The sequence below is a fragment of the Hoplias malabaricus genome, chromosome 8 (genome assembly GCF_029633855.1).
Source record: "Hoplias malabaricus isolate fHopMal1 chromosome 8, fHopMal1.hap1, whole genome shotgun sequence".
Classification (NCBI taxonomy): Eukaryota; Metazoa; Chordata; class Actinopteri; order Characiformes; family Erythrinidae; genus Hoplias; species Hoplias malabaricus.
In genome coordinates, this window is record NC_089807.1 from 19,915,805 (window position 1) to 19,932,776 (window position 16,972).

At 37.3% G+C, this 16,972-nt stretch overlaps 2 protein-coding genes across 16 annotated transcripts in view; one reads left to right on the plus strand and one right to left on the minus strand.

The window, feature by feature from the left end:
• The window catches only part of sdccag8 (SHH signaling and ciliogenesis regulator sdccag8), a 67,069-nt gene extending 61,233 nt beyond the window's left edge, over positions 1-5,836 (minus strand). For all 3 annotated transcript variants that reach the window (XR_010804062.1, XM_066678997.1, XM_066678998.1), the window contains exons 1-8: positions 5,626-5,836; positions 4,362-4,499; positions 4,176-4,264; positions 2,746-2,862; positions 1,938-2,063; positions 1,751-1,855; positions 1,489-1,553; positions 1,182-1,373 (exon numbers count right to left, since the gene is read on the minus strand). Coding sequence is in view for 2 of the 3 variants with exons in the window: in XM_066678997.1 (XP_066535094.1) it covers positions 1,182-1,373; positions 1,489-1,553; positions 1,751-1,855; positions 1,938-2,063; positions 2,746-2,862; positions 4,176-4,264; positions 4,362-4,499; positions 5,626-5,689 (896 nt within the window). In the remaining variant the exon portion in view is untranslated. The remainder of the gene's footprint in view (positions 1-1,181; positions 1,374-1,488; positions 1,554-1,750; positions 1,856-1,937; positions 2,064-2,745; positions 2,863-4,175; positions 4,265-4,361; positions 4,500-5,625) is intronic.
• A 961-nt stretch (positions 5,837-6,797) lies between these two features.
• cep170aa (centrosomal protein 170Aa) overlaps positions 6,798-16,972 on the plus strand; it is a 59,104-nt gene continuing 48,929 nt past the window's right edge. For all 13 annotated transcript variants that reach the window (XR_010804019.1, XM_066678422.1, XM_066678417.1 and 10 more), the window contains exon 1: positions 6,798-6,974. The gene's annotated coding sequence lies outside the window, so the exon portion shown is untranslated. The remainder of the gene's footprint in view (positions 6,975-16,972) is intronic.

A 16,972-nucleotide genomic window follows, 5' to 3' on the forward strand; every position in this document is an offset into this window, starting at 1 on the left:
TGTATAATTTTATTCTTATCATAAATATTTAAAGCAAAGTTTGAAAGAGACCGTGTTTGGCACCCATTTATTTTGACTGCTTCGCTGTGACATGCAATCCAAAGATCAATTGGTCTGCCCTGTGATTAAAATCAATTTCACACATCCCTTCAATCTCACTGCAAGGTTGAATAATCAATAAGAAGAACCAAAAACAATGAAGCGATAGAGGCAATGTAACATACTGCTAGTAGTGAACCTTCCAGTGTAGTTTCAAGGCAATCATTAAATCAATAGATCTTGTAGATGTTACTCTTTCCATTTAGGAAGGGGATGTATCTCATTAGGGATGTATAATGAGTAATACTTGATTAACTATTAAAGTGACAGCACTTGAATAATGAAGAATACAGTTGTTGAAAAATTTAGCATTATACAGATGAATTATTCAGTGAAAGGCTAATATTATTCCTTATTACTTAAATAGCTTAAATTAAACTCCAACTGTTTTGGTAAATACAGCAAAAACACAACATCGAGATACTTGAAGAAACTTTCATAATACATTATACGTCACAATATACATTTTTTAACATTTGATAAATGTAACAGCAAAAACAATCTATCAAAACAATCAAAAATGATGAATATAATGATTATTATTCAACATGTTATATACATGCACAGCAGTAAAACCACATCTTTATTTCCACATTCATAGTCCATTTTATCTGCTCCACTAACCACCCAGGTGCTGCTGGAGTTTTTAACCACTGTGACCACTCAGGGGTCACTGCATTAGACATACCTACATTGTTGGTCCACCTTGTATATGCAAAGTCAAAGACAGTAGCTGATCTGTTGCTGCACAGTTTGTGTTAACCATCACTAGTGCAGGACACTGTTGGCGGAATAATTTCAACAGTCACACTGAGGTGTTTAAAAGCTCCAGTAGCACTGCTGTGTCTGATCGGTGTCTCTCTGATAACAGGTGGCTAAGAAGGTATGTGGAACAGTCTGTAAATGTGAAAATACAAGTGTACTTTGTAGGGAATTTAAAGTTTTTTTGGAAGAATCATGCAGTTGATCAGTGTTTCTTCTAATACTGACAATATCCATGATATACTCAGAAAAGAACACTGTGACACATTTTGGTGTAATTTGTCAGAAAGTGCATATTAAATTAGAGACAATCCACTCACTTGGTGAGTCTTTCAATGGCCTGGACATGAACGTTGGAGTGTGTTTCTGCCAGGACAGCTTCATGCTGAGCACACTTCACACACAGCCCCCCAACACGCTGCCCAGTGCCTGCCACAGCTGCTATTGCTTCCTTATGCCTCAGACGTTCCTTGACATCCTCACACTCTTTTTGACAGCTCACCAAGTCCTTCCTAATAATGCACAGGAGCAACAGGTTTTCTGATTTGGGAACTCTCATTTGGACTGAGTGAACAAAATGTACTGTTTATAATAAAGTCTTCAAGTCAGCATTTGGAGGACACTTACTTTAGTGAAACAACCTGGGCTTCTAATGTTTCAGTCTGGGATTGGTAGAGGCACTTCAGCTGCTCCTGAAATTAAAGAAAAAAATGTAAAATAAGTCTGAATTCTGAATTTCTCAGTTTTTAATCAGCCAAAAGATTCAAGGATACTCACATTATGATTTACAATAGTCTCAAAGCTTCAGTAACCCAAAATTATCATGATCAAGTGACTAGAGCCTGAGCATCAAACATCCTAATCATCTCAATTAGATGCACATAGTTACCAGCTCTTTTTTCCACTTGTTGTCCTCTATTTGTTGAACAGTAGACTGTCTTGGCTTTGCTACTGGTGTTGAGATGAAGTTATCTGCTGTGTTTTCTCCATTAACCTTAAACATTTCACAAAAAAAGAATTAACTAAACCCTGTGACTCCAGTGCCAATATCTGTCAGGTAAATATAATGTAATTACCGTGCCATCCAACAGAGTGTATTCTTTTAAAGTGTCTTCCACTATCTTTGCCTTAAGCTCCTCATGAAGTTTCTCATTCTCCACAACCACAACTCTGACTCGTTGCTTCACTGCAAGAAGTTCTTCCTTTGGTAAAAAAAAAAAATAATAATAATGTTAATAAACATTATATATAAAATATGGTTAATTAACTGTTTAACCGTTAGTTCAGAGAGAATTTGATTGCTTGCTAAGTGTGGTACCTTTACATGTATTGGTATATTTTAACACCCTCATGTTTGTTTCAGCAGCACTATTGTTTTTTTTTTAAATGCAGTTAACACATTTTGGTAGTTTGTCCCTGTGAACAATCTATAATTGTATTGCTCAAATAAAAAAAATGGTTGATAAGTAACATCTTATTTTATTCTGCAGCAAACTATTACAAATTTACCACATAGAACAACAGTGTATGAATACTTTGGATAACTATGAGATAATATTCTACCTGCTGCCCATTTGATAGGATTCTGGGTGTAAAACAAATCAAGCATTTTATCCAATGTTGTTTTCTTTTCGCATTCAATTTACATTTTTCTTTATTGTGCAGAATTGTTGTATTAAAGCAATAAAGGGCTTGAAGTTGCCTGTTGTTCCAAATAACAGTACAGCTTTGATTTTCTACAACACTTGTAAGCTTTTGCATATGTATTAAGGGGTGGTTACAGTGCAAGTGATGTATGTCAGTCCAGAATAAGTGCCAGGCAGTTTGATAACCCCACATCAGACAAACCAATATCAAAATCCTAAATTCATTGACTGAACTGACCTTGCAGAACTTGACTTCTGCCTCAAGGTGCTGGATGTACTCTGACTGATTGTGAATAATGGGCACCAGGTCTTGAACAGCAGGCAAATTTTCGCCACCCTCAGCTGAATGTTTCTCCTGGACATTTAGCAAAGGATCAGCATTAATTTATTTGTAACAAAAGCATTGGGAATATTTTGATTTCAGTTGTGTGAACCTGAAACAAGGTATGGCATGCTATCTATATTGTGTTGAAAATAACACATCATCATGCCATCTTGCGCCTGCTAATCATTTCCAATTACCACCAGTTACTAAAGTCATGACTTCATAAATAAATAACTGTAACAGCTCTGCAAGAAGTTGCATTAACTAAACAATGACCTGTACTTAAGGACTACAGAGCATCTCAGATATCTGAAACCACCATGGAGCATGGTACTGCAGAGATCATAAATTACAATGATCCACTTTTGAGGCAGTGAATTTGCTAATATTACAGGTGAAGAAATAGAAATAATGTGACACATACAGGGTACAGGGTAATATCAATGTCAAATCTAACAAAAATAAATTGTGGCAAATGTTCTTTTTGAAGGAATTAATGTTTCCCTAAATGAATTTCTCCAAATAAAAATGCATTAAAACAAGTTAGTTTTAGCAACAGTATAACATCTATATTAACATTAATTACATATTTTTACTTTTTTTAAAACTCTTTTAACTAAAATGATAGATGTAAAATAAGATTTGCAAATGAGAATCATCTTAAAGTTTAAAGACCCCACACAACATGCAAAAGTTCTAAACCAGGTAAGTCCAAGCCTTTTGTCTTGGGGCCACAGCACTATATTTAAAGCCGGCCAGAGGCAAAAAGGCAAATCCCAGTAATAAAGCAGGTTTTATTCTCCAGGCTGAGTTTTAACATTATGTAATGAAATTTAGCATTAAAACTGAAGTCTCAATTGAAGAGGTGGAGATTAAGGTGACTAAAGCTTCCAAGGCAGACCAAGTACTTTGCAATGGCTCAATGTCTATATGCCTACTAACAGAGACAGTTCCCTGTTTTTCTTAATGGAAAGCAAAATATTTCAGAACAAATGGGATACTTTCATACCCTTCCTAAAAAAACAAACAAAGTTAAAGGGCAACTCTTTAATGTCAGGTGTTTAACTGTAATATATTCTTTACATAATTTATCCCACAAAACTGTCAATAGCAATAATTTTTATTTATTTTAAGTATTTTTTGTGTATGTATGTGTCTCCTTGGGTCTGCTGTCTATGTGCTGTATTTGGTTTAGAGATTGTCGCATATGTGCATTTGAAAACCAGTAAAATATATTGTTAAAAAATCTAAGACTAATTCACGCACAAAAGGATACAGGTTGACATAAAATGATCTAACTGCTGATAGACTGATAGCTAGTCTTTTTCATTCATTTAACATACCTTAGGAACAGATTTCCTTTTTGAAGTGGAAGGAGACTGGGTTTGTTCTTCTCTAGGCTGTTTCTGCAGTAAAGTCTGTAGCTGATTGGCTAAAACATAGTCACAGAATACAATTTAAAACTCCTCTGTCCTCCTCAATACGGTGATGTGTAACAGAATGTGAACCAAGAATATGTGGAGTTGTACCTGCTTCACTCTGCTGTACGTGTTGCCATGAGCTTTCTGGCAGAATGTTCTGACTGCTCCCTGGTTCAAAAAATTCAGCATCAGAGCTCTGGTTGGCCAACATGCTGCTCAGCTGCTGAATACTGAGGTTGGCTCTCTCTGTAACAACCAAATTGAAAATCAAATTGCAGCATGTGAGTAATACTGTTATAATGATTTGTAGTGAGTTATACTGCTGCCCCTTCACTTGACAAGATAGGGTTCAGGTCCCCTTCTGGGCAAACACATCACACTACAGCAATGTAAACATGTGGGAAAGATTTCTACAAAAATACTATGAGTATAAATAAATTCATGCTGGCCTGTACAACCTAGTTTATAATGTAACTTGCACACTTCAGCTTGTGTTTCCGTTTAGAAACTACAGGACTCCTTATCTTCTAAATAACCTGAATATAAACATATTTAATTCTGCATGAATCAAAACTCAGTGGAATGTTGAACAGACAGAAACATTTTTGTGTCAGTTTATTATAACTTTCTTTTTGTCTTTTTGAACATGTGTGTAAGGTTACAAAGCACCTTTATGTTATACAGAATGTACCTCTCCAGTAACCCCCTAAAAATGTATCTGTTCACCAAATGGCTTGTGAAGACGTTTCCAAGAAGAAAAAATCCCATAATGCCTAAAACGTGTCTGAATTGTAATTATACACATTTGCCTTCACTTAGACTACTCGTAAGTATGCAATTAGTCTCTGAAAAAAAACAACAACAACAACAACAGTTCCATGCTATTTGATGTGATTGATTCTTTGGATTTATGATGTAAGAAACCACTTACATCTGATCTGAAACCATTACTATCTGAATCCACCCGTTGACACTGCCGTTTCAAAGCAGATATTCTCAGCCATGATTATATTTTGGTAAATGTCTTCTAGCATATATACAACACGGACATGATATTAAAAAAATGGTGTTCAGTTGATCAGTGGATGGGGTCTTTAATTACACATGCCAATACCGGTTTGGTTTCACAAAAGATTCAATAAATACTTTTATATCAACTCCAGAAGCACGGTACCATAAGCTATTAGGAGTTATCAGAAACAGCAGAAAACAATTTTAATGGCATGTGCAGTTTTGCATCTCCAAAAGCTCAATTGCTAGCTAGCTAACTATAGTGGAACACCCTGCAGCTGCATTAAACTGCTTCCTAAATATTTGCTGCACACAAAAAAGGACGCAGGACGGAGTTAAATGACCCGTTGCCGAGCATCACCTCTCAGTTTCTTTTGATAAACTCCTAATTCCTCCTCTTCGTCCGAGTCCAGTGAAGGCTTCATTTTCTCCTTGACCTGTGAAAGCTCACCGAAGCGTTTGTGTTTGATTAGCAGAACTCTATTTCAGTTTGCGAGTGTGTTTTAAACGAATCAAATAGGTGCCACACTACAACCTGTGACAGAGGTAATAACCGTCAACAGTCAAATCTAATGCCGTATTTCCGTAAACGTCGCAAAGGACGTTGGGAAATGCAGTCTTCTGTATCCCGCATCCCCCAATCTCAGAAAAGGGGCTGGGTGGATTGAAAAACTACAAATTGCAAGCTTCAGCAAACAATTACACATGTACAACAGTTATATATAATTGTATATTTATTTCTCGCTTTGCACATATTTGTCTAATAAACGTTTCTTTGTAATATTACGGGTGAAAAACTGTATTTGTTTTCTTGTCTGTTTGTGGGCAGTACCGACCCCCGATAAACACGCCCCCTGACTCTGCTGGAGCTGTAGACGCTGGCATTCCTGTCCTTGATTTCCGTGTCTATGTTTTATCAACCAATTTATATCCTGAACATGTATTACTGTCCCGATTAACTTAATAGTTGACTGAAAATCGTTTGCGCATAAAAACTATATTGAATAAGATTTTGGTTTTTCATTAAGTAAGAAAAAAAACGCTGCTAAAAATGTTAATGGAAGGGCGTGTTTTTAGCGTTTTCTGTTTTTCTTTTTAATAAAAAAGAGGTGAGAAATTACAAAATGAGATTTAACTCCATGAGATAAAACAAAGGAATATGTGTTCACATGTTAATGGGAACTGTAGTCCTGTGTAGCTTGCGTCCCCCAGACTCGGAAAGGGGGTGTTCAGATTTAAAACTACAAAGTGCAAGATTTTAACATTTCGCTAGGAGGGCGGGACAAACTGTGACAAATCACAAAAAATAAACAATTATATTTTCCTTTAACACTATAGATTTGCAGTTTACAGTTATAGCTTTCTGTATCTCAATACCAGTGAAATGTTTTTGAGTCAGGGTCTTTGAGTTTGGACCGTAGACACGGTTGGACAGTTTTGGTGAACACGCCCCCGGACTGTGCTGTGGACGCTGGCGCTCTGAGATGGGTGAGTGCTCGCTGCTGCCGGAGGTCGCCGCTATTTGTTGGGAAAAACGTTATTGCTGAGCAACTGAGACACGGAGGAGCTCTCTCTCTCTCTCACTCGCTCTCTGTCTCTCTCGCATACACACATATATATACACACACACAAGCATTGGGCAGGGCGCTGGAAACCGTTTATCTTCTGCATTGGAGCTCTGCAGAAAATTACAGGAGGAGAGCTGAAAGGGTGAGTATATTCTAGTAGTATTAATATGCGTTTCTTTTCTGGGATAATGTGAGTCGATTATGTTACATCGCCAGATGTCCGTTAACGTTAACATTAATCGCAGAAGCCGAAGCTAGCTCATTGTTGGTGTCTGAAAGGTTAGTGTTTCAATGTTACCGTTAACGTTAATTGCTTGAGGACATTCCTGTATATTCGTAAAGGGTTTTTTATGTTGATTTGGAAGCCTGCTTCTTGAATGAAATAGTCTTTGTAAATAAAAAACCTGTATGACTTCAAGTAGCATCACACCGTGTGCACACAGCTAGCCACGTATTTATTCTCGATGGTATCAATAGCGGTGCCAGCATCACGAATCCTGTCTTGACTGTGTGCGTTTTGAAAATGTCTACGACTCGCCGTTGGAAACTTTGAAGGCGTCAGGAATGGGCTTTCAGCATTGTAAGCCTTACAAATGCATACCAGCTTAATTTGGCCTTATTTCTTACGAAAGGGACGTAATTATAAACGTAGTCTGTCAGTGTCACTCGGGACATGGACGAATGTTATTCAGGCCAATTCTCATTAGATGGCGGTGGAGCGGAATATAGAGTATATATCAATAATAACCAATTTCTCTGTACCCCATGGTTTTTATCCCAGTTTAGCTGTGGGATATAGATAAAGAGATACCGGAGCACCAGTGCTAGAGGACAATACAGTTAACTAAAGCACCGGCTTAGACCCCATTGTGTTATTTTTTTCTCCCACTCTACGTTACATCTGGCCTCAAAATATCTATTCAGGTTCAGCACTCTTCACAATGCATCGTCAGCAAGATTTCCATGTTACTAGCATGGTAATAAATTGTAACCACATATGTAATAAACCTAATCTGTCTGTCATGTTATAACATTGTAACAATGCAACCCTCGGCTCGGCCGGTACTGAATGAATTTACAAAACAAATTTCTGATGGATTATTTTCCCTCAGTTTTTCTTCTCCCTAACACTAACCTTAGCTCTTTGTAAATAAGACAGACTGCAGTTTGATTGTTTAAAGTATATGCAGGTGTATATCTGCATTGTCTCTCCAGTCTTCACGAAACAAACCAGAGATGAGCAGGATGTTAAAACAAAGAGAAATGGGACCAGATAAAAGAGACATCAGTGTATGTATGTCGGCTATTCTGGGACAATCAAAGCAATAGACCCAGCAATGTGATAAACGACCTTCTTATTTTCCCCTCCTCCTGCTCAGGTTGGAGCTCTGGCCCTGAGCCATGGATTCTCATGGCCAGATGCTCTAGTCTCCTAAACTGAAACTGTCCTTTACTGGGCCACAACTTCAGCTGCTGCAATAGACTTGAGATGAGGGTAGACAATATTATAATTCTCTTTATATTTACAGGAGCACGGTTTGTTGTCTTTAGGTTTGCATGAGCAAAGTTTGTTGTCTTGTCTGGGTCATTTGTCTGGTTTAGGAGGGTTGTCTTTAGCTTAAGCTGGTAGACCAGCCTGAAAATAAACATTATTATTTTTATTTTCCAAAAATGCCTGCATAATTAAGTTGTAACTGTGTGAGTTGTTCAGTGTGGTCTTAAATGAATTGTCTGTTCCAGAGAGACAAATTGTTTACAGTGGTGGTGACAGAAACCAGGCGTCTTCATGGTTTAGAAGCGCTGCATAATATATTGTTTTAGCAGCGTCATAGCCATGTCTGCATTTGCAGTAGTCACACTGCAGGAAGTGCAAAGGCAAAAAAAAAAAGGCAAATTAAATCAAACACATCATGCTACAAATTTTTGCTTCTTGAAAGCATTCATTGACCTCTTAGATGAAGTCTCAGTAGTTCTGAGACAGGGTTTTGGCTCTAAAACTTTTTCACCATTCAGTGAGGAGAGGTATATGCAGGACATTGCAAGAAAAAATACCATTCCAGGAAAACCTTTTTCAATGTACCACTTCGCTCTTAAAAAAAGAGATGATTCTTCATGGGATTAAAGGCAGTGGTTGTATTAAATCCATCATTTTCGGTGCTTAAATGATCATTTGCATATACTCTTAAAAATGGTCCTAAGTGTTTTTGATTTATTTAGAGCCTTATGTTCTGTATAGAATCTTTTTCATGCTTAAATTATTCTTGGCAGGGTGAAATGGTATTTCACAGTAATGCAGTATATGTTTTATATAGCTCCTCATTGAATCTTTTTGAACATTTTTCTGTGTAGAACTGCAAAATAGTTTTTGTGTGGTTTAAATCTGGACATTGAAACAATACAGAGCCCTTAGAACTAACACTTATTTTTCATCCATTTGAAGTATAATTTCACCATTCAAAGAACCATATAAACATAAAAGCAGTTCTATTTGGAACTCACTAGGACTGTGATTATAATCAAGAACCGTTGATCAACCAACATTTTTAGATTTTGGTAAAACACTTTTTCCAACTGATGGAGACTGAGTTGTATATGATTCAGTATAGAACTAGGTTTTTTAATGGTTCTATATAAATCAAAATTGACATCGTTACTATTCACTTAAAAATTATAGTTCTTCAAGGGTTCTTTAGTAAAAAAAATGGTTCTATATAGAATCTGGAACCCTTAAAGATCCTTTTGCATGATTAAATAATTCTCTATAATATGCTCTATAAAGAACCATTTCCTTTACTAAAGAACGCTTGAAGAACCATTATTTTTAGGTGTGTAACAGTAGAAACATTCCTAAATAGAAACATTGTTTTTAATCAAGAACACTCAAAGACATATCATTTCCAAGAGTGTATTTTATTATTATCAACATTATAACACCTCAGGAGACATGTACCTTGACTGGTCATTCTGGGTAAAAAAACCATAATGGCTACTGCTGTACCCATCACCCCTGGATTCTACTGGACCTCAATTCCCCCCATAAATCTTAAGTGGGTAGGTTTATTTACAGTGAACCATTTCACATTAAAATACTGTGAATGACCTTGAAAAAAAGTGGAATTATCCGTACAGGCCTGTTGGCATTAATTAGCTATGAATTTAAATTAAATGAAATAGTTAATACAGGAGGTTAAGTCATTAATTCAAATGAGATAACGTAGAAATGCTCTGCTGGTGCCTGCCTTAAGCACTGTGTCCTTAGCACATTAGCATGGGTTCCTCATCTTCCTAATGCATCCATGAGGAAGAAACTCTTCCAAAGCATCTTTATAGTCACTATTTGACAGTACTTTGGAAAAACATGTAACAGCGCTTTCTAACAATGACCAGTGCAATTGTTGCCTCAATCAAGGCAAAGATTAAATTAAATCAAGTGTATTAAATTAATTTCAATACTCATCAAATTAGACAATCTTTTATTGGTTTAACCTCCAGGGTTTTATCCAAGTGTTATCCACATGCTGTCAGACAGCCACATACACAAAAACAAACCAAACAGTAGACCATGGGTGCGTCCACTGCGCCTGGGTGTTGCTGTGATGTTAGCTGAGAGGTTTCCTCTGCCCTGTTGTGACTGTACTGAACTTTTTCCTCTGCTGTTTTACAATCCAAGCAGCAACAACAAAGCTTTTTAGTATAGCGCTATCTTCACTTGTCACTAAACTAATAACTTAATAATAATAATAATAATAATAATAATAATAATAATAACATTATAACTTCAATGAGCAGCGCTGTGTTATTATCAAGTGATGGTCAGTGTTTCTATCTTTCTCTATGTTTAATTAGTAGTGCAGACAGGAACATGGTCATGAATGTGACATGTAAATATATATATAGCCCCCTCCAGGGTGTATTCCCGCCTTGCGCCCAATGAATCCAGGTAGGCTCTGGACCCACCGCGACCCTGAAATGGATAACCGGTTACAGATAATGAATGAATGAATGAATGATATATATATATATATATATATATATATATATATATATATATATATATATATATTAGGATTCACTTATTTTGGGTTGATGCTAATGTATGTCAATTTAAAATGTAAGTCAGGGGTGCCCAATGCGTCGATTGTGGTTGACCAGTTAATCTCACCATGCACTTCCCTATCAATCAATTAAATAATGTAAATCAGGTTTTCCCCACATGAAAATAAGTCCAAATATCAGTCTACATTCACTGATGATTATTTGGAAGCTTGCTAGAGGATTGCTCTAGTAAAACAAAACAATTAGCAATTAGAAGTAGTCAGGGCGGCACGTTGGCGCAGCAGGTAGTGTCGCAGTCACACAGCTCCAGGGGCTGGAGCTCCAGGGGCCTGGAGGTTGTGGGTTCGATTCCCGCTCCGGGTGACTGTCTGTGAGGAGTTGGGTGTGTTCTCCCCGTGTCCGTGTGGGTTTCCTCTGGGTGCTCCATTTCCTCCCACAGTCCAAAAACACACGTTGGTAGGTGGATTGGCGACTCAAAAGTGTGTGAATGTGTGTCTGTGTTGCCCTGTGAAGGACTGGCGCCCCCTCCAGGGTGTATTCCCGCCTTGCGCCCAATAATTCCAGGTAGGCTCTTGACCCCCCGCGACCCTGAACTGGATAACCGGTTACAGATAATGAATGAATGAATTAGAAGTAGTCAGTACAAAAAAACAAAAAACTAAGTGCAACTGAGGATTTGGAACTAGCATCATTTAGAAACACATTATTATTCCATATGGTTACTAATGCTGAAAAATGTAGATATTTGAGAATAGTGGTCCAGCTACTTCATAGTAAAGTATAATAGCAGTGAAATATAAACTTCTGCATATTTCACACTGCAAAGCTTATTGTGATAAAATGTGATGTATTTTATCACAGTAATAAAAAAATAAATAAAAAAATATCACTGTAGCGTCCAGCCCTATATATTTAATATAACATAATCCTATCTACGGTGAATGGAAGGCAGAGAGAAAGTGGAAGGAAACTCAGCCACATTTTCCTTCTTCTCAGAGATCATTGATTCATGAGGCAGCACATGTTCTCTTGGGCTACTGACTAAGTTATGAAGCAGTTTAACATCCTGTGAAGAGTCATGTGCTGAGTGTAAATCCATGAATTTCCTGTTGTTATAGAGGGATTTCAAATGAATGGGGAGGTAACTAGAAGAGTATTACAAAGATGAGCTGCAAGTGAATCAGGGGCTTCTGAACGGTTTAAGCTTTGGTCCTGTCATAAACAGATCAAGAGCTTGATCCCCAGTGATACAACCATTTGAAGCCAGGAGTCAAAAAGAGAGGATAATGGCCTCCCACACAACCCCTCACCCTCTCACCCCCTCACTCAGCACAATGCCAGAGGGTGTCTGAGCAGTTAGTGTGTCCCTCCAAGCGTGTCGAGATGTCCAGTGACGTTGTGTTAGCCACAGTTTTGAAAAAAAAAATCTGGGTGGGTTCCACATGTCTCAGAGGAACTTGTGCTAGCTTTCACCCTCCCAGCTTGGTAGCTCTGTGTGATTTGAGTCCTAGCTACAGTTTGGAATTGGAAATGAGTACAGTTTGTTTCATCGTATAGTATAAGAGTATACCCAGAAAATGCAAACAATAAAGACAGCAGTTACATTCTTTAGGTCAAAGGGGACACGTTCAGTGTTGTCCTCCAGGAAAGTATTTTTTGAGCAGTAAGATTTGGTCTGTTTGGATTAATGATGATGTCTCTATGCAGTGCTTTTCCCACAGCCATATGGTATTTTTGCATCAGCTCCAAATTTGCTTTCTCAGCTTGTTTTGCTGGATTGGTACCATTGTGATTTAATCACAGCTGAGACATAAATATGCCTTTTGTTTTACACCCTACTACAAGAAACATTGAAATATTGTCTGCCTCAGTGCATTTCTATTTTAACACTCAATAATTCCAGAAAGATCAGGTTTTGGTGTTAAATGGGTTTGTCATTAATTCTCATTGTTTGATAGAAATGCAGAAAGTGCAGAACCCAAAATTTCTTGTTCGTAAACACTTTAAAGACTAATTTTGGATCTCAAAAGCCACTCCAGTTTATCCCAATGTCCAGTTTATTCCAATTTATTGGACATAGCTCCACCATCAAATTATAAAATGCATTTTTACTGTCCAATAGGCATTGGCTTTATACCCTTCTATTGGGGCAGAATTACCATGTACTAAGTGTACTATGCTGATCCACAGCATGTTTTTAAATTGTATGCATTTTATGGAGTTTATAAGGGATACACACACAAATGAACATCTGTGTCCAGCTTCTCTGTACACTGTCATGATTTGTCCATGTCCTGTGCTTAGTGTACTGATCTAGTCCTCCCTAGTTTTGATTACTTAGCCATGTGCTCATTTGTAATACTATGTGTTCTTGTTCCCTCATGTGATCCCTAGCCACTCCCCCTTGTTTGTGTCACATGACTGTTGTTCACAGGTGCCTGTTGTCTTTGTTTTTGTATTGTATCATTACATATAGTGTATATTTGCATTTTTCTTTCAAGTAACAGAGACTGCCATTATAATTTTAGAGTTATAAAGGCTTAATTATGGGGTACTGTAAAAATTATGCCTTGACACAGATTTTAGTCAGATAAGTAAATAAAAACAATCAGAAACCATGTGAGCTTATATATATATATATATATATTTTTTTTTTCAGATATATATTGGTAACCTTGTTTAATATTAGTATATGTGTTGATCATCAATTCTGACCACTTTTATTAGCCAACTGATTTATCATTCAGTGTCCAGCATTGAAATGATGTAAGAATTATCACTTAAAATCACAAAATCATTTATTTACTTGAGAGTCCTCTTAGATGCTGGTCTGAAGAACAGCCTCTCATTTATGACAGAAGTATATTGTGGGCATTGTGCATGAAGTGAGGTGAGTGACACATCACTATATTTTTCATACTCTGTGTCCCAGAATCTAGGCCATGCTAGTGCATATGTCAGTTTTGAATTGTCTACATGCTCAAGCTAAAAGAAGGAGTCAATTCTTCTATCCAACGTACAAGTTTTAGTTAGAACCCTTATCGATTGGATCAACCTCTCCTCCAGCATCAGGATATAAAGATGCATCTAAAATAGAATAATGATCATGTGTTGGCGAGCCAGGGCAGTAATCATATTCAGAGCTGAGCAATGCTGCTGGAAGCAGAAGGTTCCTGAGGCTCTCTTTCTTTCAGCTTGTTTTTGGAAGAGTGCTAATAAAGGGTCATGGAGCCTTACAGTGCAAAAATATAGACATCTGGTAATGACTATGTGCTTAGTCAGTCCTGAAGAGTGCGATTTGGGTGGTATTACTGCTGAAGAGCGTGACAAGTTTGACAAAGCAAGAGACCAAAAACAGCTGTTTAGCACTTTCCGATGCCTCTGACATTTTAAGTGTTGATCAATCGTGAATAGAAAAAAACACATCAAAAAGGAGCACTATTTTCAAGTTACAAGATTTAAGTAAAGATTTATTGAATTCAAGCCACAAAATATGGTGCCCTTTATGACCCAGATATCTTAAATATCTAGGTGTAGAAAATAATCTAACTTTATATTAAAGTAAATATATTCATCAGAAAAATCTCACAGCAATGCAGAGATATTGCCATCTTCTCTGACTTTGGCATTGAGTTGGTCGCCTAACTGGTGTTGTCAACAAAGGGGTGGAATGAGTGTAACCCGATATCTCTAACTGTTGATTTGTTTGTTTTCTAATCTTTGTTACAAAGACACAACATAGATAAGGGATGCGTGTTTCCCCCAGCTATCGTCTGTGTATAAATTGTAATCATACAGTTTGACTTAAGGAGTGTTTCCATTTTTGAAAAGACGGCACACTTAACAGCTGATTTGAATCAAAGGAGTAAAATACAGAAGAGTGCACTGCTCTGGGTGGATTTAAGTTCTAAAATATTATTATTTACAACTTATACATTTATCAGGAAAATAGAGAAAATATATATTAAACAGAAAATACCCCATGCTGTTGCATTATCTTGAAGCTAAAACGGCAGCTTGTGTATTTGGGTAGGTGTATTTGGGTAGTTAATTATGTAAATGTTAGCTTTGCATTAATGATAATACAATACCAGTGACACCTTTGGTTTTCAATCTCGCTCAACTCTTTTATAGAACATACTGTTAAGCTTAAGCAGGGTAAGCTGGGAGTAACCCATTAAGATTGACATGCTGAATGTTTTGCCTTTGATATCTTGATCTCTCGAGTCTTTATTTCTGTTTTCTACTTGTGAGTACTACAATTAAATATTTTTTTATCAGTATTTTCAGAAATGTGCTAATGTCCCTGTTTATTTCCCTTTCTGTAAACAAGCTTAGCTGAAGTACATATAATGGAGGAACTGGAACTGGCCAAACTTCCCTCTAATGTCTGATCTGTTGGGTAGTGTGTTTGTTGATAGAGACTCGTACGTTGGGGGAGTTAACTGGTTTGGCTGAGGCATATTGTGAGGTCATGGGGGAGAGCAGTGAATGCTTCAAAGTGTTACATCATCTTGCATTTATTCTCCGCCTTCACATATGAGGAGTTTTGCTGACATTTCATGTAGGAGTTGTATTTCCATAGATTATGTGGAAGTACAGGAAGAGTTCCATCAAGAATGCACAGATATTGAATTTTTGGTGCTGATACGATAAGCAATAATTAGCATCTTGGCAGTATTGATATTAATAACTTCGCATTCATTGATATTTGCATTATTAATTGATATTAATATCTTTGCACTTCACTTTGGACTAATACAAAACAAATTATTTTTTATCATTTCTTTACTATTTGCACATTTAAATGTTATGTTTAAGTTTATTAGGTGTAGTTCATTTATACTTTATCAAAGATTTACTGACAGTTCCACATGAATGGTTTCTATATGGGACTGATAACAATAACTAAAAAAATCCATGTATTAGCAAATAATATATTGGTCAAAGATATATCATTCATCACTAGCTAATCTATGGGACAATTAATCCAGAATTATTAATAAGCCTCAGAAATAGCTTCTGCTCTTTTGGAATGGCATTATATTAGGTGTCAAAAAATTTCTGTAATGATTCGATGACATTCAGCTTTAAGAATATTAGGCACTCCAGAGAAGGCAGTTCGTCAACCTAATGCCTGGGGGTTTTATACCACTGTAGCCAAAGCTTTGAGCATTGTTGCCTTAGGCTAGTGTAAATCTGCTTCACAGATTCCTATTTAATTATATTTTAATGCTTTTCAATGGAAGTTTGTGAGTCTGTGTACCAAGTGCTGTTTAATTGCACTGGGGTAGCTCGGAGAATGGGCTGAGCAAATTTCAATCACCCCAAGGTAGCTTGTGGAGCAGGCATAGCAAAGTTTAACTGCACTGGGGTTGTGTGTAGAGGGGTCAAGTGAGGTTTAATAGCACCAGGGTATCTCATGGAGTGGGCATAGTGATGTTTATTCAATTAGGGTTTGCCTGCAGTGCAGGCCGAGGGTGTTTTGGTCACACCTACTATGTAATAATATAATTATTTATAAAAATAAATACATAAGCTAATGGCTGATATTCAACTTAATATGTTGTTTAAAACTGGTTGATTACCATTCAAACTCAGTGGACTGAGATCCAGTCGTGTCTTTTCATTAATAAGGCAAGTCAGCCACCGGTCCCTGTGAAGAGTGGACAGAGATGGAGAGATGAGCCATGGCAGATGGGAGGAAGTCTTAGGCACACTTCCTGTTCCCCACAAAGTGCAGGCAGTCATCCTGAAACAATCCAACTTTTCAGGCCCAGCGAGGGGGAGGATGCACGCAGAGCCAGCCTGGAAAGATCGCCCTTTCACCCACTGAAAAAGCATGTTCCTCCACTGGCATCTGGCAGGGAAATCAGCAGTCTGTAGATGATACAGCCAGCAGAAAAATACGTTCTAGCATTCTGTGTTTTTTGGCATCTCCCGTGTAGCTATACCAAGGATAAGTCTCTGTAGTTAAAGCCTTAGGGATAAGGTCTCCATGTTCAAATCATTTCCTTAAGGCTTCTAAATGAAGTCTTTAATACATCCTTCCCCATCATGCACTCTCATGCACTCTCAGCCACT